A 22627-nucleotide genomic window follows, 5' to 3' on the forward strand; every position below is an offset into this window, starting at 1 on the left:
GTGATTTTGTGCGATAATGTTTTGTATTGTAATTATTGATCATAAATTCTTTAGTGTGGACATGGAGAACAGGGGAGGTAAGCGTTAATGCATTCTGAAAGGATCCTTTAAACCTACTCCCTACTTAAGTCTTGGGACACCTGCTCGACGTGTTTCCTCTACCACAAAATGATGGTACATTCACTGTTGCTGCTACCCTTCTTATTATAAAAGGTATCGTCTGCATTTAGCGGAATCAACAAAAATGATCTATACTAATAAATAAAGAAGAATTTGTTTGTTTGTTTGATTGAACGCGCTAATCTCAGGAACCCTATAAAAATAAATAAATAAAATAAAATAAAACTACTACTGGTCCGATTTGAAAAATTCTTTCAGTGTTAGATAGCCCATTTATCGAGGAAGGCTATAGGCTATATATCCGTTTTCCTACGGGAACGGGAACCACGCGGGTAAAATCGCGCGGCGTCAGCTAGTAGTAAATAAGTGGGAGATTGAAGGATGAATAATGAAAATACATACTTTAAAAATCCCATATAATTAATAATGTTATAATATGATACAAAAGTACACTTAACTAACATTACACTCTCCTCCTAACCGACACAGTCTCACAAGAGATACATACTTTAAATTATATGTGCATTCTTTTCCAAGCAACATGCTCACAGATTATAGATAAGAGTTTTATAAGACATTTCAATCCTTTGTGACGTCATTAAATTATAGAAGAACTGTCAAGCATTCTGCGTTTAGTCAGCTAGCCATTTTATCCCAAAATAAATTAAAATACCTACATCGAAAACAAATATTTTAATTTGTAGAGTTATCCTGCGTTAAGCGAATATAGAAGACTACGCGATGACCCACGGTTTCACCCGCGTAGTTCCCGCTTCCTCACGGAAGTACGGGGATTAAAAATAGCCTATGACACTCACTAATAACGTGACTTTCTAGTGGTAAAATAACTTTCAAAATCGGTTCAGTAGATCCAGAGAACACCACAAACTTTACCTCTTTATAAAGTTAGTATAGATTTATACTAGGTGGTATGACTTTTAAAAAAAAAAACTTCCTACCCTGACCAAAGCTAGCTAAGCTAGTTAAAGTAGTAACAAATATTTTGTAATTTTCACAACATTTCCTGTTGAAAAGGATTATAAGACTTGTGCTCGTAATTTTAATTTTGAGATATAAGTCAACCTTATCAGCACCAAGTTTTCAAACAGTGGACGTAACATTTAGCATCTCCAACCACATCACGACGTTTCGTACATTCGTTAAACCGGCCATGTCGGACGTGGACGATTCGCCATAATTGCATACCCCTAAATGTTTGATACATACAACACATCCAAGTTCTACATATAATGCTAACGTTACACATTTGTCAATTATCCCAAACCCAGTCTCCATACAAACTCGGACCCAAAAAATTCAAACGATACAAAGCTGAAAATTGGCCATAAATTTGAACATACAAGGAGATCTCATGAGGCCAATTTTCAGAAAAATCTACGTTGGCTAAATCAGCTAAATTACTTGTTAAAGTTACACTTGGAAAACTGTCAGTTTGGTGAAGATAATACATAGATTCTAGAATTAATTTACTGTCAAACGAATCTGATGACATTGACGTTTACATTCATAAATAGGGCGCATTTTCAAAGACAGCTGACAATCATTGAAATACGCATTTGTAAAGCTGGATCAGTACGAAATTAATGAAATCAGTTTATTTTCCCTGTTGGCCAATATTATTTCGTCTAGATTCAAATGGAGTAATCTAGTATAAAAAAAAACAAGATTTTTAGAACACTTCATTTCTGTATTATTCTGAAGAGTGGGCCCAAGTGCAGATTTCTTGTTTTGTAATAAAACATGGCAAAGATAACTAAATATTTGTCAAATTATTTTTTAGTAAAGATATTTTAATTTAAACCACAATTTCAATAAGTTATTCGTATAAAGAGTGTCCCGTAATTAATGAATAAAACGCAAATGGTATAAACACCACCTAATTATTTATTAACTAAATCGGAGGTGCTGAATTTTTAATATAAGAAAAAAAAAAATATGCTTTTCAAAATGATTTACAATATCTGCCTACTTGCCTAAATTTACCATTTGCGTTTTATCCATTTATTATGGGACACTGTATATTCCATAATTTATCATTCCTTTGCATAGTAAGGTTCGTAACTACATATTTGCAATTATTAATCAGTTCACCACGAAAATAAATCATTCTACTTTTAATATAAATAAATATAGCTGAATATGTGTTATTAGCCCCCGAAACATTTAACACTCAATAATGAAATATAAACACCGCGTGGCATAAACAAACTCATGGTTAATGCCTCCGTAAGGGTTTGAAAGTAAATGGGCATAAATACTCCCAACAATAATCACATGAGTCAAGTGTGTTTATATTCCATTAAGATGAATAAAACACGATACTTTAATTCTAAAAAAAAAACCAAATAGTAAAAATGGCGACATTCAGTAATAAAACCTTCACTTTCACAGATCATAATATAATCACAAGCCGATCTCTTAGCCTATCGAGTTTTCAATATATAAAAATGAACGCTGCCTTTCAGGCCTTAGGTGGTACACTCCTTTAAGAATTTCAACTAATTATATAACTTATCACGTATTCCACTGTACATTTATAACTATATTTTCTAGCATACTGCACAATACTTATAGTATGAGAGCCGGCGTAAGGAATATATACCCTCATCTGTTATTAAATTGGGATAAGAAATAAGTGATGAAAAATATTCACATTGACACATTGCAAATAGATTATCTAGTGAAATAGCGCCCGGTAAGTATTATATGATTAGTTTTTTTTATTTATTTTATTTACTTCCCTCTTTGCTTAATTAATAAAAATCGTACACTAGTTAAAATAATATACCCAACCGAATTGAAAACGTAAAGGTTGCCTGATTTCACACTGCCACAGGGTTGCCAGATATAAACAGTTAATTAATGTTAAATAAATATCCTCATCAGTTATTTAGTTGTCATAGTAATCAAGCATGAATATTTTCCATCATTTATTTCTTATCTCAAATAAATAACAGATGAGCGTACATATTCCTTATGCCGGCTCTTAGACCATTAAGAAATATAAAAACTATAATCAGCTAGTAGGCTGCTAGTGCCAGTGACAAGAATAGTATATAATTTTTCATTGTGTAAAGTGTTGCAACTATGGTCATATTGATAAAGGTTGCAAGCAACATATTTTTTTTTAATTAGTTTATTATATAGTAAGGGATGACAGGGAATTATGGCCACACCACAGATTAATTAATTATCCGAAAGATACTAAAACAATTAGTAACAATAACCGCTACAAAATAATAGTTTAACTTACATTTAAAGCTTACAATTTAAATTTTCGATTATCCTAATAAGACTTATCAAAAATTGCAATTACATAATATTCATAAGTTACTTAAAGAGTGATCTAAAAAAAATAATAAAAAATATATGCAAGAATGCCTAAATTCCATTTTGGCATATTTTTTGTCAATTAATATATAAATAATTAGGCACAATCACATACACAGAACGTCGAAAAGGGGGCGGCAAATCGACGGATATATCAAATATATGCATTTTGCTTAGTTATTTATGAGCCGCTTGATCATACACACTATTTTGTTAAATATTTTGGGTAATTGTCGTATTTTTTTCCAAGATCAGTAATCATACAGTTGCTCTTAATGGCGGATAAAGCCCTTAATGTATTATATAAAAGGCTTTAAAAGGGACAATCTTTGTAAATCGTCCAAGATCAGAAGTGGGATAGATTTATCAGAATCACAAAATACTACATAACCTTTAAACCGTATAATCTAAACCAATCAGTCAAATCTAGTATAGACTTCATTAGCAACGAGAAATAAAAATAATTCATATCAATTAAAATAGAAATCACTAAGTCAAATAATACGAATCAAGGTCAAGAGATCAACATATCAACAAACGAAGTTATTGAATAAATATTGCAGACTTCGATTTATATAGAGATGGGGTTTTAAACTTTAAGCTAATTTTCATCATAAGAAAAATCCAATTTATGTTCTTAGTATTAAAAAATGCCGTGACAAGATCTACTTTCATATTTTTTGGGACATTTAGATACTAAATGATGCCTTTGCAACCCTCGTGACTTTAACTTTATTTTTAGGTTTTCGAATAATTATTATCACCATTGTCTTAATTTTAATATTATTACTTGACGTTTCGAAAGAGCTTGTAAACTAAGCCTATTTGAAATGAATTAATTTTGAGTTTGAGTAAATATAATCATCATTAATATAGGCCTATTTTAAAGGCCCACTAGAGGTAGGTACTTCCTTCTTATGGAGAGGGGATAGCCTACATAAAATCGTAAATATCACTAATTCAATAACTTAATTATTATATTCGAATTAACGTGAACATAAAAAACAAAGCACCAATTTGTGTCAACTTATACATGAATAACCTACTTTTTTTTTAATTTCTAACGCCAAATATCACGTTTTAGACTTATTGTCTTTTATCAACGATCTTAAAATACTTAAACGCGAATTTTCAGATTAATAAAATTTAAAAAACTCACAGTTTATTTTTTATTATATTATGATAATTTAGCGGTTGGGGATTGTCTATAATATTGTAGGTTATATGAATTTCATGTTTTTTAGGGAAGACTCAATTTAGAAAATACAAAATTCTCAATCAAATTGCAGGGTAATTATGTATCTCGAGTCTCTACTATCAAATCAATAAAATCATTTTTTTTGTGTGTTATATAAGCAGTGATTTTTACATAAAAATGAGTTTATTATCATTATATATTTTCACGTACACGTGATAATATAATAATTAATTATAACAACAAAAGATTTTTGGACACCGCCAAAAATAACATACGAAAAAATTTACCTAAACCAATAATATCGAACTAATGGGCTTCCACACACTTTTCAAAAATAGTATAGAAATCGGATAGAATGGAACCCAAAATTGGGGTTTTTAAATTTTTAAGTGATAGCTTAAGGGATGGTAAGCCGCTTTGTAACGTAACGCGTTACGGCGCCACTCTGTCTGGCATCCCTTTATCATGCATACGGTCCCGAGACGCACATTTTTTTATTATTGTGTACATTAAAAGTATGCTAATATACTCGCGTCATACTAAAGTGGGCGGATAATTGTGCCTCTGAGTATAGTAGAACAATTTTGTAGAAATAACATTGTCTTTTACAAGTTAGCCCTTGACTGCGACTCACCTGATGGTAGGTGATGATGCAATTTAAGATGGAAGCGGGCTAACTTTTAGGAGTAGGATGAAAATCCACACCTATTTCGGTTTGTACACGACATCGTACCGGAACGCTAAATCGCTTGGCGGTACATTTTACCATTAGGGTGGTAACTATACACGGCCGAAGCCTCCCACCAGCCAGACCTGGATCAAAGTAAAAGTAAACTTCAATCTTCTCAGCCGGGGATCGAACCCAGCACCTCCGCTTTGTTAATCCACCGCACATACCACTGAGGCCGTCAGAGTGACTACTTTCGGAGACATAGGGGCAACGTTGCCGTAAATATCTAAAAAAAGGTTTATCAATATATTTAATGGTAGCCAAATACCAAACTGTCTTATGGGTCCTTTTTATAGGCAGCTGATAATCTGGCAAGTTCATTGATGACACTCCCATGATATGCGGGCGACGGGGGTAAAGACTTCGCGGGTGTGAATTCTTGCGTGCGGGGAAGTGACGTGCATCAGTCGTGGGTTTTTCATTCATCGCTACACGCCCCCCGGCCCGCGCGCAACATCGGGAGTGTTGTGCTAAGCTATAAAACATATAACCCGATTGTCTACTATTGTTGAATAGTGTGCGTAGACCATAAGGAACCATAATAATCATAGCTAATAACAATTTAATTTCAATTATAATGAATGGCAGTGTACAATTAATTAGTTTTAAAAATCACAAATCCAGTCCGATAAAAATAATTTCTAATCCGTTTTTAATGTGAACTTTTTTCCATCGCCACGAATTTTTTCGTTCATATATCGCACGACTCAAAATTGCGAAAATCAAAAGAAATGGCAAATCATTGAACCTTGTCGCCAACCCTCGATATTCCGCGACATCTTTAACCGAACTAACTACCCTTGAAATTACAAAAACCAAAACGAATAGTAATTGTGAAAAAATATTCTTCCTTGTCGCCAAAGATACAGCCAACTAGTTCGCGACATCTGTAATTGAACTACCCTCAAAACTGTAAGCAAATTTCAAAAAATATCGTTCCTTGTCGCCAAAAAACGAGTGTAGCTACTATTGAGCACACAACTAAAGCAAAACTTCTATCAAAAACAAAGTGCCATCTATGGGCCTCAGGCATAACTACATCGCAAGTACAGAAAAGGGTTAGTTTCAAAGTTCTCTAAGAACGCCATCTAGTGGTAGTTTGAAATAACAAACACTGTTTCACTGTCCCTGTAGATGGCAGCACGAACACTTCACCGATTACACTTTTCACGAACTTCTCAAGAGTGCGTAAAGAGATTTTACTTCAATAAATGTCAAAAAATTGCTTTCATTGTGGTCAAAGACACATATATACTAAAGCCAAGCTCGATGTGCACTGTTTATAAACAAACAAACTAATAATGAGGGTATAAATCGCTAGTCATTACACAACTAATAATAATGAAAATAAAGGAGATGGTCTATTTCAGGTTAAAATTTATTAAAGTGAATAAAAGTAACTAAATAAAAAGAAATAAATAAAATAAAAACTCAAGTTTTTGAGTTCTATCAAGATGGCGCCCATAGAGCAACTATGACATGACAATTGACAGCAAATGTCAAATCGATTACTGCATTGAAAACGTCATCTATCCGCCATTATTACCCATATTAGTGTTGCATTTCTTGAGAGATAATGAATATTATTTCGAAAGAATTAAAGAAAATTAGTAGTTTTGTATAATCGAAAATAGTTAAAAAAAATATCTTCTTTTATTTTCGCCAGGGTACAATGACTGATCCTGGGCTCCATACAATTTTGGACCATCTCCTTTTATTAATAAGATTAGGACAATGAGATATTATTTAATATCCTTTGAATAAACATAATTTAAAATAAATTAGGTATGAAATAACACGCGTTTTCTACCTTCATTTCTAATTTGTTTGTTGTTAAAGATCGAGTTTATCTTTAGTTGTGTGACATCTGTGACCCTAAAAATAGCAAAAACCATAGTAATTATCAAAAAACCTTGAAAATCATAACCTTCAGCCGTATCTCGGTGATCTCCGGCGTTGAGGCCCTCGAAATAGCAAAAACCATAGTAATTATCAAAAAACCTTGAAAATCATAACCTTCAGCCGTATCTCGGTGATCTCCGGCGTTGAGGCCCTCAAAATAGCAAAAACCATAGTAATTATCAAAAAACCTTGAAAATCATAACCTTCAGCCGTATCTCGGTGATCTCCGGCGTTGAGGCCCTCAAAATAGCAAAAACCATAGTAATTATCAAAAAACCTTGAAAATCATAACCTTCAGCCGTATCTCGGTGATCTCCGGCGTTGAGGCCCTCATAATAGCAAAAACCATAGTAATTATCAAAAAACCTTGAAAATCATAACCTTCAGCCGTATCTCGGTGATCTCCGGCGTTGAGGCCCTCAAAATAGCAAAAACCATAGTAATTATCAAAAAACCTTGAAAATCATAACCTTCAGCCGTATCTCGGTGATCTCCGGCGTTGAGGCTCTCCTCTTTTTAGTCACGAAAAATCTTTGACAGCCGCTGTCTCTGCACCTCGTTGTATCTCTTGTAGGAGTGGCGGACGTCCTCCAGCAGTCTCAGCACTGCTGTGTTCTTGGGGGAGACTTCGTCGGCGCGCCGAAGGTCACTGATGGCCGCCTCGTAGTTCTGGAGGGCGAAGTTCGCTTGGGCGCGCCGGTACAAGGCCTTTTCGTTGTCCGAGTCTATGCGTAACACCTGTAGACATGTCGCAATGAGCCTTTTTCCTCATCCAACTAATGTGTCGAATTGAAATCACCATTAATGAGGGTAGTGGTAGGGTGGGGGTAGGGTAGGTGTTGGGGTTGGGTAGGGGTCAAAAAATAGCTTTCATTGCTGTCAAAGACACATATATTATACAAAAGCCAAGCTCAATGTGCACTGTTTATCAACAAACAAACTAAAAATGAGGGTATAAATCGTACATTTCACAACTAATAATAATGAAAATAAATTTTATTAATGAGCTTAGAACAATGAGATATTAGTTAATATCCTTTGAATGTACAATACATAATTTTAAATAAATTAGGTATGAAATAACATGCGTTTTCTACCTTCATTTCTAATTTGTTTGTTGTTAAACATCGAGTTTATCTTTAGTATAGTGTGACATCTGTGACCGAACTACCATAATAGCAAAAACCATAGTAATTATCAAATAACCTTAAGCCGTATAGTGTAGGGTATGGTAGGGTAGTGGAAGAGTAGGGGTGTGGTGGGGGAAGTTTAGGGGTAGGGTAGGGTAGTGCAGGGTAGCGATTGGGAAGAAGTACACATAAGTCAAAACGAAGCTTGACCGGTTGCACACAATTATGAATTTATTCATTTTTTACAACAATTTTGCTGTTGTTCAATTCATGGATTCTTATTACATTTAGACGTTTGAGATGTCACTTAAGATAAAAAAATAAAAATAAAAAAATTCACTTCTTTTCATTTCGCTTTAAAATACTATTCCATATTAACTTATGTCATTTGCTGTACAAAATATCAAATTGTTTTACAATTATTGTTGGTTACACTAAAATTTTAAAAATAGTTTTACTAACCATAACAAAACATGACTAACTTTTGTTTATTTTATTAAATTCTATCAATTAATATGATTCTTTAAAAAAAAAACATACCGCAGAACAGCTTGTGATGCAGGATCTGTAGTCTTCTATTTTAGAAAAGCAAGCTGCCAGGTTGAGGTTGCATTGTAACTTGTATGTCCTTATGTCTTCATTATCTGTCAAATACAAAATCATTTTTACTTGAGTATCTTCGAAGTATCATGTTTTTTGGAATGAGGAAAAACTCAGTCTGCAGAAGCGCGATAGCCCAGTGGATATGATCTTTGCCTTCGATTCGGAGGGAGTAGGTTTGAACTCTGACTGGGGTATGGGGTAACTTTTCAGTTATGTGGATTTTAAGAAATTAAACATTTATTTTTATTTATTTATACTTTATTGTATAAAACAAAAACAACAACAAAGAAAATAGAAAACAAGTATGTGCAAAGGCGGTCTTATTGCTTATAGCAATATCTGCCAGACAACCTTTGGATGAAGGAATTAATGTTATTAAATTAATTACTTTATCCAATATTAAACATTGTGAGGTAAGCAAGGGACAGCGGGTTATGGAAATATCTGGGGGAGGCCTATGACGGAAAGCTGAAGAAAGATTAGTCAATATATATTGCAATAATATTATGTACTTAAAAAACAGTAAATAAAGGCATACTATTATGAATGACTAGCGACGCCCGCGACTTCGTTCGCACTTAGACCCCTTTAATCCAGCCCTTACAGTAGTATCACTATAAAAATGGAGTAACTTTTCCCGTTTTCCCAACATTTTCCTTCACTGCTTCCTATTGATCGTAGTGTGATGTAAAGTATACTATAACCTGTCCAGGAGTATGAAGAATAATTGTACCAAGTTTCGTTAAAATCCGTCGAGTGGTTTTTGTTTCTATAACGAACATACAGACGGACGAAAATTTTACTAATTGCTTTTTTGGCATCAGTATCGGCCACTAATCGCCCCCTGATAGTTATTTTGGAAATATATTTCATGTACAGAATTGAGCTCTCTACAGATTTATTATACATAAAGATAACAGTAGCGAGGGGCAGAATTTTGTACTAGGTAACTCGATCTCAGAATAACAAATAAAATTTGACATTTTTATTCACGTACGAATTAAACTTTACCTTACTTTAGTAAGGTAAAGTTTACCTTACTTTCTAGATCAATCAAAACCACAGCAGCACTAAACAAACACAATTACTCACATAAAATGTAGCACAATTCAAAACTAACAACCTGACACGCACGATAAATTAAATGGTTAAATACTAAAGTAAATTTAAATTACTATTTTCTAAAACCAAATACGCGAGGCGTCTGTTTACGAAATATAATTTATGCGTATACATTACGAAAAAATGTAATTCGTAAACAGTAAACTATTTACCTTATGACTTAGATAATAAGATCTAATTTTAAAATAGACAGGGATATTAAATTTCGCTCCAGGCGCACATACTTGTTAGAAAGAGATAAAAAACGAAACCCGACGTCGAGTAGCTTGCCTTTGCCCCTACAACCGCGAATTGTCTGGGCGTCCATTGCTGTTTCTGTTCATAAATTAGTACCTATAAAATACAAGTACAGGCCTTTCGCCGTAATGTACGCTTACCAAGAAAAGCTAAAATTTATAGGCTTGTTTGCGGTTTGCGTGAAGTTTAAAGTATAGATTATAGAAAGAGTGTGGTAATATGATATACCGATTTCGAGCGTATAAAAAAACTTACAACAATATGTTAGGAGTATACAGTGTGTTTTAAAAATACCGTCCGATCCGAAATGTGCGTGTAAGCATTATAATATTATACACAGAAAAAATATTTAAAAAAATATTATTCAATAATTAAGCATTTTTATCGTAATAATAAAGTTTCTAATTTTAAACATAAATTGTCCCAAAACTTGGATAATTTAAAAAGTGACAACACTGTACTATCAATTATGGTACGTATATCTAGATTATTACCTCCTACCTACACACCTGTGGCACAAAAGTCGGCAAAATAGAAAGCCTTTTGACAATGCCGTGCCGCATATCGTAAAGGGTAGATAGTAGGTACCATCGTTTTCGACGCCCACTGTCTTTGAAATGCCGCGCCGCCGCCGATACGTGCGATTTCTGTAATGCTGTGTTTAGTTTGCCTGCGCTACTCGCCCAAAATGCAGACTTAAATTAGTAGTAGTAGACCTATTTGTGACAGAGCTACTACTGTGTTCCAGAGTAAAAGGCATAGTTTCTGGTGGTCACTAACCATTAATTCATCTGCCATCGTCCATCTAGTAAATTAACTTATCGTGTTTACACACATCACAACACGCCAGTTATACAAGCACGCATGCATGCATGCATGTACATAGCACAAGATGATAAAGCACCTTGACAAACCCATCACCTTGTTGTGTGTACTTGTGTGTTTACTTGCCCATTCAATACCGCTTTGAATAGAAACGTGTAAACGCAGCGCAAAACATAGATGGCGGCGTTTTTATTTTGTAGTAATGCCTACTAATAATTAACCTATCTCAACTTTTGTGTTGCCATGTAAGTTTTTATAATCTTGCATTTTTTATGTTAATTTCGTGCAGGGAAAAAAATGTATTTCTTTTAAAATAAGGACTGCATAAAAATAATGTATACACGATACCTAAGTACACCCTTAAGGGCCGGACGGGATTTCCTACAACACACTGTATATGGATTTTTAAAAGGTAACTCGGTGGGAATCGTGTTGTTAGAACAAGACGCCTCTGATATAGAATAATGATGATGATGACGACTCACAGTCTGTGTGTAGTCCCTTCGTCCCGTCGGCGAGCACGTCCCGCGCGTGGCGCAGGAAGCGCAGGCTCTTGTGGTACTTGCGCGCCGCCGCCCGGTACCGCGCGGCGCCGAACAGCGCGTTGCCGACGCACTTCACTTGCCGAATGCTGCTCATCAGCTCTTCTATCTGAAATATGTATTTTTTGGTGGGAGGCTTCGGCCGTGGATGGTTTTTTTTTATTTTTTTTTTATTCTTTACAAGTTAGCCCTTGACTACAATCTCACCTGATGGTAAGTGATGATGCAGTCTAAGATGGAAGCGGGCTAATTTGTTAGGAGAAGGATGAAAATCCACACCCCTTTCGGTTTCTACACGGCATCGTACCGGAACGCTACATCGCTTGGCGGTACGTCTTTGCCGATAGGGTGGTAACTAGCCACGGCCAAAGCCTTCCACCAGCCAGACCTTGACAAATTAAGAAAATCTCAATCTGCCCAGCCGGGGATCGAACCCAGGACCTCCGTCTTGTAAATCCACCGCGAATACCACTGCGCCACGGAGGCCGTCAAAGTTACCACCCTACCGACAAAGACGTACCGCCAAGCGATTTAGCCAGCACGATGTCGTGTTGAAACCGAAAAGGGGTGTGGATTTTCATCCTCCTCCTGACAAGTTAGCCCGCTACCATCTTAGACGGCATCATCACTTGCCATCAGGTGAGATTGTAGTCAAGGGCTAACTTAGGGCTAAAAAAAATGTTATAGTTCTTTAGGTTAAAGTGTATGAAAGTGTCCAGGAAAACGGTTCATCATTATCAACCCATATTTGGCTCACTGTACAGCTTGAGTCTCTTCTCATAATGAGAGGGGTTAGACCAATACCACTTTTTGTTCCTACAACTTATCTTTAAATACAGGTGCAAATTACCCGTATACCTCATCCAATTTTATTTTGAAATTAAGGACCATAATAAAAATACCACACTGGCCTAATGAGGATTGGCAGACTTCACACACGCAGAGATTTTAGAAAATTCTCTGGTATGCAGGTTTCCTCGCGATGTTCTTCCTTCACTGTTTAAGACACATGATATTAAATTTCACACACATTTAAAATGCACACAACTGAAAAGTTGGAGCGGACCGGATTCAAACTCACACCATCCAGTATCGGAGGCAGAGGTCATATCTCTCTACAGGAAAACAGTTAGCAATTGACGTTTGTTTGTATTCTACCTCTGTAAAAGCATGTTTCTCTATCACAGGGAATACAGCATTTTTCAACAATAACATTTTTTTTGTTCCTACAACTTATCTTTAAATACAGGTGTAAATTACTCATATACCTCATCCAATGTTATTTTGAAATTAAGGACCATAATTAAAATACATAGTAAAAAGGTTGCAGGTTGTTTTTCACTGAGCAATCGAGCGTTTGATAAATACATTTGATAAAAAATAAATACATGAAATACCTTACTACAGCTCTTTCCCCCTTCGAGCTTCACGTGACATCGCTCTAACATTAAATAATTTAAATTTAATTGACATGCCATGTAGTACCCACAAGCAATTTGCTTAAAGCTGTTGCAGCTGATTGCACAATAGTAATATATTAAAAAAAAAAAATTAATTGACAGAAAAGTAACTCACAGTAAGGTTTAGTCGTAAATCCTCTGGATACTCAGGCAGATGGTCTTCAGTGCCATCTCTGCAGCACACATCCCAACTCTCCTCAGTGATCTCTCCACTGTCTTCTATTACACATTCCTTTAACAAATCATACAAATCTATACTAATATTATAAAGCTGAAGAGTTTGTTTGTTTGAACGCGCTAATTTCAGAAACTACTGGTCCGATTTGAAAAATTCTTTCAGTGTTAGATAGCCCATTTATCGAGGAAGGCTATAGGCTATATCTTATTCGTATTCGGAAACGGGAACCACGCGGGTGAAACCGTCAGTCAGCTAGTATTATGATATAAAAAAGCCTTTTACAATACAAAAGCAGGTTGGTGTTTGTCACAATAATTTAATTAATTACCTAGCGAGTTAAAGAACATCAATTATATATTCATATAATTATGAGCAAAGATTGAAACGTTTTGGACTCTGCACTCTTGAGAGTAGACAAGAAAAAGAAGACCTTAAAGAAATATTTTATATATTATAAAAGAAAACGACGGCCGCGTGGCGCAGTGGGTAGTGACCCTGCTTTCTGCATCCACGGCCGTGGGTTCGATTCCCACAACTGGAAAATATTTGTGTGATGAGCATGGGTGTTTTCCAGTGTCTGTGTGTATTTATGCATTATATAAGTATTTATATGTAGTAGTAATTGTATATTAATATTATAATATCAACTATCTTAGCACCCATAACACAAGCTACTCTGTATGCTTACTTTGGGGCTAGATAGTGATGTGTATTGTTTAAGTATATTTATATTTATATATTAAATACTCACTCCTAAATGTAACCCTACATTGAAGCTACAATATCAGACTCAGATGCCAAAAAGCTTTCCTTAAACCCTTCAAACATTTACAGTAATAGAATAGTTAAATTGTGGAACAAATTCCTTGAGGATGAGATAAATCCCAATCACTAAATGCGTTTAAGAAACGGCTGGCTAGATATTATATGAAATCATAAGAAACACAACGATATTTTGTACCTGGTGTGAGAGTTAATATACCGTGATAGACCAGTGGATATGACCTCTGCCTCCGATTCCGGAGGGTGTGCGTTTGAATCCGGCCCGGGGCATGGAACTCCAAATTTTCAGTTGTGTGCATTTTAAGAATTTAAATATCACGTGTCTCAATCGGTGAAGGGAAAACATCGTGAGGAAACCTGCATACCAGAGAATTATCTTAATTCTCTGGTAAATCTGCGTGTGTGAAGTCTGCCAATCCGCATTGGGCCAGCGTGGTGGACTATTGGCCTTACCTCTCTCATTCTGAGAGGAGGATCGAGCTCTGCAGTGAGCCGAATATGGGTTGATAACTCAGACCAATTATTGTATAGGACCTGCCTCGCTAGACGTTACTTTTCTGTCAAAATATATGATCAACGATCTCATGCGATTATAAAAACTGTCTCTATAGAATCGATGTTAAATAGTTGTAATCGTGTTCGTCGGTTAAAGAGCTCCGTTAAAATACCTTTTTGTGTAATTGAATTGTGTAAAAAACGGACAAAAACTTCTAGTTTAGTTTAAGATATATACCAAACCTAAGCTCATTTTCCTCAGAAAATGACAGACAATTTTGTTCGTGACTATGAGTGTGATACAGGTCCTTCTATAATTGGTCTGAGGGTGATAACGACGACGACGACGTGAGAGTTAAATTCGTAATAATAACAATGACCATACCACAGTTATCTGTCCGTCATCGGCCAGGCTTTGGATCTCCATGGCAATGCCTAGTCCAGCTAGCACACGACCGAACGCCACGTTGGTCCCGTCCAGCTGCGGGCACGGCACCGTGGTGATGCAGAACTGCGAGCCGTTGGTGTCCCGTCCAGCGTTGGCCATGCTCACTACGCCCGTGTCATGCTGGATAGAGGGTCTACATTAATGTGTCACCTTTTTGGTTTTTCCCAAAAAGATGATAACAAACAACTTTTAGGTAAACAAGAAATCAAGATAATCATCTAGGAAATACACCAAAAACAAGATACAAGCTTGGTTTTTCATGATTCAGCCTGAATGACCCAGTGATTGCTAAAATTTCGCATTTTAATAGAGTATAGTATGTATTTTTTGTATACCAATAATGCACTGGAATCAGGGTGTTACTGTGGTGTATTGCTAGATAAACATAAAGAAATCAATACTTATAATAAATCTGTATAATAATTCTGTGCATGAAATACATTTCCAAAATAATTTTCAGGGGGTGATTAGTGATCGATACTGTTGCCAAAAATGCAATCAATAAATTTTTTGTCTATCTGTTTGTTATAGAAACAACAACTACTCAACAGATTTTAATAAAACTTGGTGCAATTATTCTTCATACTCCTGGGCAGGTTATAGTATACTTTTCATCACGCTAAGATCAATAGGAGCAGAGCAGAGAAGGGAAATGTTTGGATTTTTTTTTAGTGATACTATTGTAAGGGCTGGATTAAAAAGGTCTAAGGGCGGACGAAGTCGCGGGCGTCCGCTAGTTTATCTTCTCTTAATTAGTAATTAAAATTTTCATCTTCAAATGTAGGCCTGTAAACCCTAGATTGCTACAATTTGGCACAGAAATTGATTACAGTATGAAATAGGGTACATTTTTTACCAATAATGCAATGGAATTAAGGGTGTTACTGTGCTGTATGCTAGAGAGAAATTAATAAGTTTAATAATCTCACAATAATTTTAAAGTTTTCATCATCAAACGTCGGGCCATAGATGCTCTCGCTGCCCGTGCCATCTCCATTGATTATGTCGCCGCCTTGTACCATGAACTGCGATATCGCTGAAAGCATATTATGTTCAAAGTAATTTGTTAAGTAAATTCAATTCATAATCTTTCATTTAATTTAAAAAGAAAGGATGTAAAACACAATTACAATGGAATTTGGTTTTGAAGTCTCAATGGCTTCGCTGTTTAAAGGTGGTCATTGGACTTTTTATGTACCCCCTTCTCACACAGTTGTTCGTTATCAACCCATATACGGCTCACTGCTGAGCTCGAGTCTCCTCTCAGAATGAGAGGGGTAAGGCCAATAGTCCACCACGCTGGCCCAATGCGGATTGGCAGACTTCTCACACGCAGAGAATTAAGAAAATTCTCTGGTATGCAGGTTTCCTCACAATGTTTTTCTTCACCGTTTGGGGCACGTGATATTTAATTTCTTAAAATGCACACAACTGAAAAGTTGGAGGTGCATGCCCCGGACCGGATTTGAACCCACACCCTCCGAAATCGGAGGCAGAGGTCATATCCACTGGGCTATCACGGCTCTAAGATTAGTTATAATTCCTGAATTATGGTAACAATATTTTCAAGCTAAAATACAATTTATAAGGCGATATTATGACAGGATAATTAATATTTTTACCACAGGAATACAGTTAAATTAATTGAATATATGTGACACTGACATAGCTCATCGAGTCGCGATGCTGAAGTGGCAATGTGCAGGCTACATAGTTCAAAGACACAATGGACGTTGGGTCCCAAGGTGCCGAACTGGCGACCCTAGGTGGACCAAGGACATTAAACGGATTGCAGGAAGCTGCTGGATACTGTCAGCTCAAGACTGTAGTGTTTGGAGGTCCATGCAAGAGGCTTATGTCTAACAGTGGACGTCCATCGGCTGATGATGGACTTACCTCTATGAAATCTGCAGCCCTTAAAGTGCAAGGGCTTACCGTGAACACCAATCCCCTTCTCGCCAGTGCATAAGGCACGGAAGTTTTCTGCAGTTTTGGGCACCACATCATACCTTAACTCTATGACTATCCGACCGGCTGAAAAAAAAAAAATTCAATTGCAATCACTCTATGCTTATATTATAAAGTGGAATAATATCTATACTAATATTATAAAGAGATTTGATGGTTTCTTCGTTCGTTTGTTTGAATTTGCTTGGAAACTTGGCACCTCTGTGATGCAGTTGTATGTGTGGTGAATTTACAAAACTGAGGTCCTGGGTTTGATCCCTGGCTGGGCCAATTGAGGTTTTCTTAATTGATCCAGGTCTGGCCGATGGCAGGCTGCAGCCGTGACTAATTACTAAAAACCGAAAGGGGTGTGGCTTTTCATCCTCCTCCTAAAAAGTTAGCCTGCTTCCGCCTTAGATTGCATCACCACTTACCATCACGTGAGTTTGTAATCAAGGGCTAACTTGTAAAGAATAAAAAAACTACTAAACCAATTTGATATTTCACTGTTGGGAAGAACTCCAATAACGTAAACCGAGGTTACCTAATTCTTTACCCCTTGCACTGCGAAAACTATTGATTTCTTGAACTATTGATGTTTTAAAATTCTTTTACCGATAGAAAGCCCACAATAATGTGGCTTTCAATCTATATAGTCTCATAGGTTATCTATATAGTGTCATAGGTTATATTTTATCCCTGTTTTCCCACAGGAAAGGGAACTAAATTGGTGAAACCACTGGGATCTTCTGCTAGATGGAGTTATTGCAAACAATAATATTCTACCTTAGCCAAGATGAAAATATTGATATTGTAAAGCATACAATATCAATATTTTCATTCATAAATCAAAAGTATTCACAATAAATGCAATATAGTGGTAAATTTAAATACTTTAAAATTCAATACCATATTACCAATTTAAATATAAGCTATAGGTACATTTCAGTTGTTCAACCTTCAAGTTAGTTTTATCAAGTCCTTGCTTGTTTAATGTATTTATTTATAGCACTTACAATGTTGTTGAGGTATGATCACACTTATTTACTGACCTATAATTTACACATACAGCTGACATTTATATGGTTTGGAATGGAAGGAAAACGATTACATTGGAAATATTTAAATACTTAAGCGACCTCGTCGGCATCAACTGAACATAAAATTAACCAGTCTAATAAGAATCTTGCTATGTTATGTCCTCCCGTATCCAAGGATTATAAATCGATGAAGTGTTGGTATGAATGAGTTATCAAAGTACACATCTATACATTTATTACTAAAATGAATATTATACTAACCTTTTTCGCCATCGATTGATATATCTAGAAAGACCAAAGGGTTTCTTTGTTTTTGCTGTGTGCCCGTTATCATTATTACAGGGTGTATGATAATACACGTGCGATTTAAAAGAAATAAATTGCACAGCTAGATTTTAACAGCACCATAATTGACCATATCATCTTTATTTTCGAGGACGAAAGATGTTGAGATAAACTAAACAAAAACAAAGTAAAAAACAGAATTTCAACGCCCGACCTACCCCAACCAAACACCACAGCATCTAATTCTATTAATCTGTGACAGCAAGCAAGCACCATATAAAAACATAGACTATACTTATAGAGTATACAAAACGTCAATCAATTTGTGCATGGAATAGTTTTAGAGTTTTTTTAAGGAGTAGTCTATACTAATATTATAAAGAGGTAAAGTTTGTAAGTTTGTAAGTTTGTCACATTTTTTAAATGGGGTAATCTTCGGAACTACTGGTCCGATTTTAAAAATTCTTTCACCAGTAGAATGCTACATTATCGGGGAGTGCTATAGGCTATATTTTATATTGGTATCATATATATTAGCCGAGTTATCACAGTTTTTGTCATACAGGTCGGACTGAAAATCATTTTAAACAGACTTATTCGCATGCGCTGCCTTAACTATTGAGTAAAATTGAAATTAATGTATGGATACTTTATGTATTTTTATAAGTTCTACAAAAAAGTCCGCGACACCATATATCTATCTTCTATATATTAGTAGATATAGTACCTTTTGTGTTTTAAAAATTATTATTTTTTTATACTTAGGTTTACGTCATTATTTATACAACTAAACTTTAATCCTTATTAAAATAAATTATTTAATAATCACAAGGATATTATGGAGATAAGATTTGCCCTTTACAGTATGTTAATTACTTAAATAGTTTCGGAGATAATACAAAATTTCTAAAAGACGCAGAAATTCCGCTATATGACGCCCGGCGCTTTCATTTACGTAGTTCCCGTTCCCGTATGAATATGGGGATCAAACATAGCCTATGACACTCGCAAATAACGTAGCTTTCTATTGGTAAAACAATTTTCCAAATCGGTCCAGAAGATCCAGAGATTACCTCCTACAACCACACGAATTTTACCTCTTTATATTATTAGCATAGAAGTCTCTATTTCTCTTGGTCATACCACCACTCTCGAAGGACTGGACCGATTTTGCTAAGGGTAGGAGTAAGATAGAGAAGTTACAGGGTAGGGTAGGGTACGGGTAGGGAAGCGTAGGGGTAGTGTAGGAGTAGGGTAGGTTTAGGGCCGAGTTTAGGGTGTGGTAGGGTAAGGGTAGAGGTAAGGTAGTGGTAGGGTAGAGGCACGGGTAGGATAGGGAAGTGGTAGGGTAGGGGTAGGATAGGCGTGAGATAGTGGTACGGGTGGGATAGGGGTAGGAAAGGAATAGGGTACGGGGAGGGTAGGGGTAGGATGGGGGTAGGGTTAAGGTAAGGTAGGGGTAGGGTAGGAGTAGGTTTGGGGTAGGGTAGATGTAGGGGTTGGGTAGGGTTGGGGTAGGGTAGATGTAGGGGTAGGGTAGGGTAGGGGTAGTAGTAAAGTTAACATCGAAATTTACGCGGACGAAGTCGCGGGCGTCCGCTATTTTTTTATATTTATGTAAAAGTGATCAAAAAAATTATAGGGACAATAAAACAAGAGATATATTTTTTAACCACAACGAGATTAGTCTATACCTAAAGGATCACCATTTTATATAATATGACTTACAATAATAATTTATATGTTGTACCGACTCGTAAATCTATGTTTACACGTGACTCAAAAGCCTAGAATCTTTATCTATTTGTTCACTAATGTGTTGTTTACCATTGTCTTTTTCTCTCTTTCAAAAATGTCAAAAATATTTTGTCAATGTCAATTGCGTCATCTTGTTCTTGTTCACGACACGAATAAATTTTGCGGAGCAGCTATGATTTTTAATTAAAAACTTATTCTCGAAGCTAGTACAAGTTTATAAGGTATTTACATATTTATATCCTCATTAATTTCAAAAGGATTTGCTATATTATACATTGTGGCAATAGGAACTTGTATGGTTTTAGAATTGTTAAGTTTACAACATAATCCAATTCTTTGCTCAATGATAAGTCTCTATTTCAGGTACTAAGATGTCTTCGTCGGCGATATACATATTAGATGTGAAAGGTAAAGTTCTCATTTCGAGAAACTACCGTGGCGATGTGGATATGGGTGTGATAGACAAATTTATGCCCTTGTTAATGGAGAAGGAGGAAGAAGGAATGTTGACTCCATTACTACAAACTAGTGAGTGCACCTTTGCTTATATCAAGACTAACAACCTCTACATCGTGTCCACAACAAAGAAAAACGCCAACATTGCGCTCGTCTTTGTCTTTCTTTATAAAATAGTTGAAGTCATGACTGAATACTTCAAAGAATTGGAGGAGGAGAGTATTCGCGATAACTTCGTCGTAATTTACGAGTTGTTAGACGAACTGTTGGACTTTGGCTATCCACAGACCACAGACAGCAAGATACTTCAAGAGTACATCACACAGGAGGGCCATAAACTAGAAATGCAGCCTCGCATCCCCATGGCGGTCACCAATGCTGTGTCATGGAGGTCAGAAGGCATTAAATACAGGAAAAATGAAGTATTCCTTGATGTGATTGAATCTGTTAACTTGTTGGCTAACTCTAATGGAAACGTTCTGAGGAGTGAAATTGTTGGAGCGATCAAAATGAGAGTTTACTTGTCTGGTATGCCTGAATTGAGACTTGGGTTGAATGATAAAGTCCTATTTGAGAGTACAGGCCGGGGTAAATCAAAGTCAGTTGAATTAGAAGATGTAAAATTCCACCAGTGTGTGCGATTGTCGAGATTTGAAAATGACAGAACTATTTCTTTCATCCCACCAGATGGTGAATTTGAACTAATGTCGTACAGATTGAATACACATGTGAAACCGTTGATATGGATTGAGTCTGTGATTGAACGACATGCACACTCCAGAGTTGAGTACATGATCAAAGCCAAGTCACAGTTTAAGCGACGGTCGACAGCCAATAATGTCGAGATAATCATTCCTGTCCCAGCAGATGCTGATTCACCAAAATTCAAGACCACTATTGGAAGTGTTAAATACACTCCTGAGCAAAATGCTATCACCTGGTCCATTAAATCGTTCCCCGGAGGCAAGGAGTACTTAATGAGAGCTCACTTTGGTCTACCGTCTGTTGAATGTGAGGACACAGACGGCAAGCCACCAATCCAAGTCAAATTCGAAATCCCATATTTCACCACCTCTGGTATCCAAGTCAGATATCTCAAGATCATTGAGAAGAGTGGTTATCAAGCTCTCCCCTGGGTTAGATACATAACACAGAACGGTGACTATCAGTTGAGAACTAACTGAAACAAGACTACTTTCTTGCATTCCTTTTATTTATAAATTGCACCTAGAATATTAATAATTATGTACTTGCTGTAATTTTATCTTAATCATATTTTGGAAGTATTATTGTAAGAAATATTTGACCATATAATAAATAATCAGAATATTAAAACTTGTTCTTTTGATGTAACTAAAGGATAAGATAGTAAGAAGGGAAGTAATATTTAATAATTGACTTGAAGTTATGTGCTCCTTAATAACAGGAATAGATTCATAATTGGTTTAATAAAACTGGTTCGCAGACTTTGGATCTATGAATATATACTATACAACTAATCTATTCTATAATGAGTAATATAGCTCTGCAGTGACCTAATAAGCTGATTGGGTAATACATACAAAACACACAACAGCTAACTTTAGTGGCCAAGTGTGGCAAAAGCCCAGGAAAGAAGAAGCTGATTGGGTCTAATAGTGATGAAATTGACTGGTGGTCAATATTTTAGATTCCACTGCTATTGGTTGACAATTCACTCTTCACTAGATAATATGTTGTTGACACTTACACTTCTTCAATGCGGGTTGGCTGGAGTGAAGGTTGATATTAATTATGTTTTTTTTAACAATCACTATCAGTTATTAATGATAAAGACTTAAACCGATGGCTTATCGTGCTCTCTGAGGCACAGGGGGTACCGCCAAGTTCCAGACTCTTGGCTGAGATTTTATACTGAAAATGTCTTATTCTGAAAGAAAATTAGCTCAGTATCTCAAACCCAGGGCCTCGTAATCTGAAACCACAAAGGCTAACCACTGAACCAAGGTGGCAATACTCAATTCATTAAATAACCTTA

General features: G+C 35.9%; 2 protein-coding genes across 2 annotated transcripts; one reads left to right on the forward strand and one right to left on the reverse strand.

The window, feature by feature from the left end:
- Positions 1-522: 522 nt before the first annotated feature.
- LOC112055040 (peptidyl-prolyl cis-trans isomerase D) lies at positions 523-18651 on the reverse strand. Its single transcript, XM_024095016.2, has 8 exons — positions 18373-18651; positions 17021-17158; positions 16054-16160; positions 15062-15244; positions 13336-13452; positions 11704-11869; positions 8972-9075; positions 523-8039 (listed from the first exon to the last, which is right to left on the reverse strand). Exons 1-8 carry the CDS (start codon positions 18443-18445, stop codon positions 7818-7820), a joined length of 1110 nt encoding a protein of 369 aa, XP_023950784.1. The 5' UTR covers positions 18446-18651; the 3' UTR covers positions 523-7817.
- Positions 18652-20221: 1570 nt separating this feature from the next.
- LOC112055033 (AP-1 complex subunit mu-1) lies at positions 20222-21945 on the forward strand. Its single transcript, XM_024095011.2, has 2 exons — positions 20222-20375; positions 20518-21945. Exon 2 carries the CDS (start codon positions 20526-20528, stop codon positions 21792-21794), a length of 1269 nt encoding a protein of 422 aa, XP_023950779.1. The 5' UTR covers positions 20222-20375; positions 20518-20525; the 3' UTR covers positions 21795-21945.
- Positions 21946-22627: the final 682 nt, after the last annotated feature.

The sequence above is a fragment of the Bicyclus anynana genome, chromosome 23 (genome assembly GCF_947172395.1).
Source record: "Bicyclus anynana chromosome 23, ilBicAnyn1.1, whole genome shotgun sequence".
NCBI lineage: Eukaryota > Metazoa > Arthropoda > Insecta > Lepidoptera > Nymphalidae > Bicyclus > Bicyclus anynana.

Excerpts from the sequence above, each read along its gene's own strand:
- LOC112055040 (XM_024095016.2), bottom strand. The coding sequence starts at position 18,445 with ATGATAACGGGCACACAGCAAAAACAAAGAAACCCTTTGGTCTTTCTA. Across the intron at positions 13,453-15,061 it reads ATGACGGACAGATAACTGTG|GAATGTGTAATAGAAGACAG; the intron begins GTATGGTCATTG and ends GATTTGTTAAAG. Across the intron at positions 9,076-11,703 it reads GAAGGGACTACACACAGACT|ATAATGAAGACATAAGGACA; the intron begins GTGAGTCGTCAT and ends TGTATTTGACAG.
- LOC112055033 (XM_024095011.2), top strand. The coding sequence starts at position 20,526 with ATGTCTTCGTCGGCGATATACATATTAGATGTGAAAGGTAAAGTTCTC.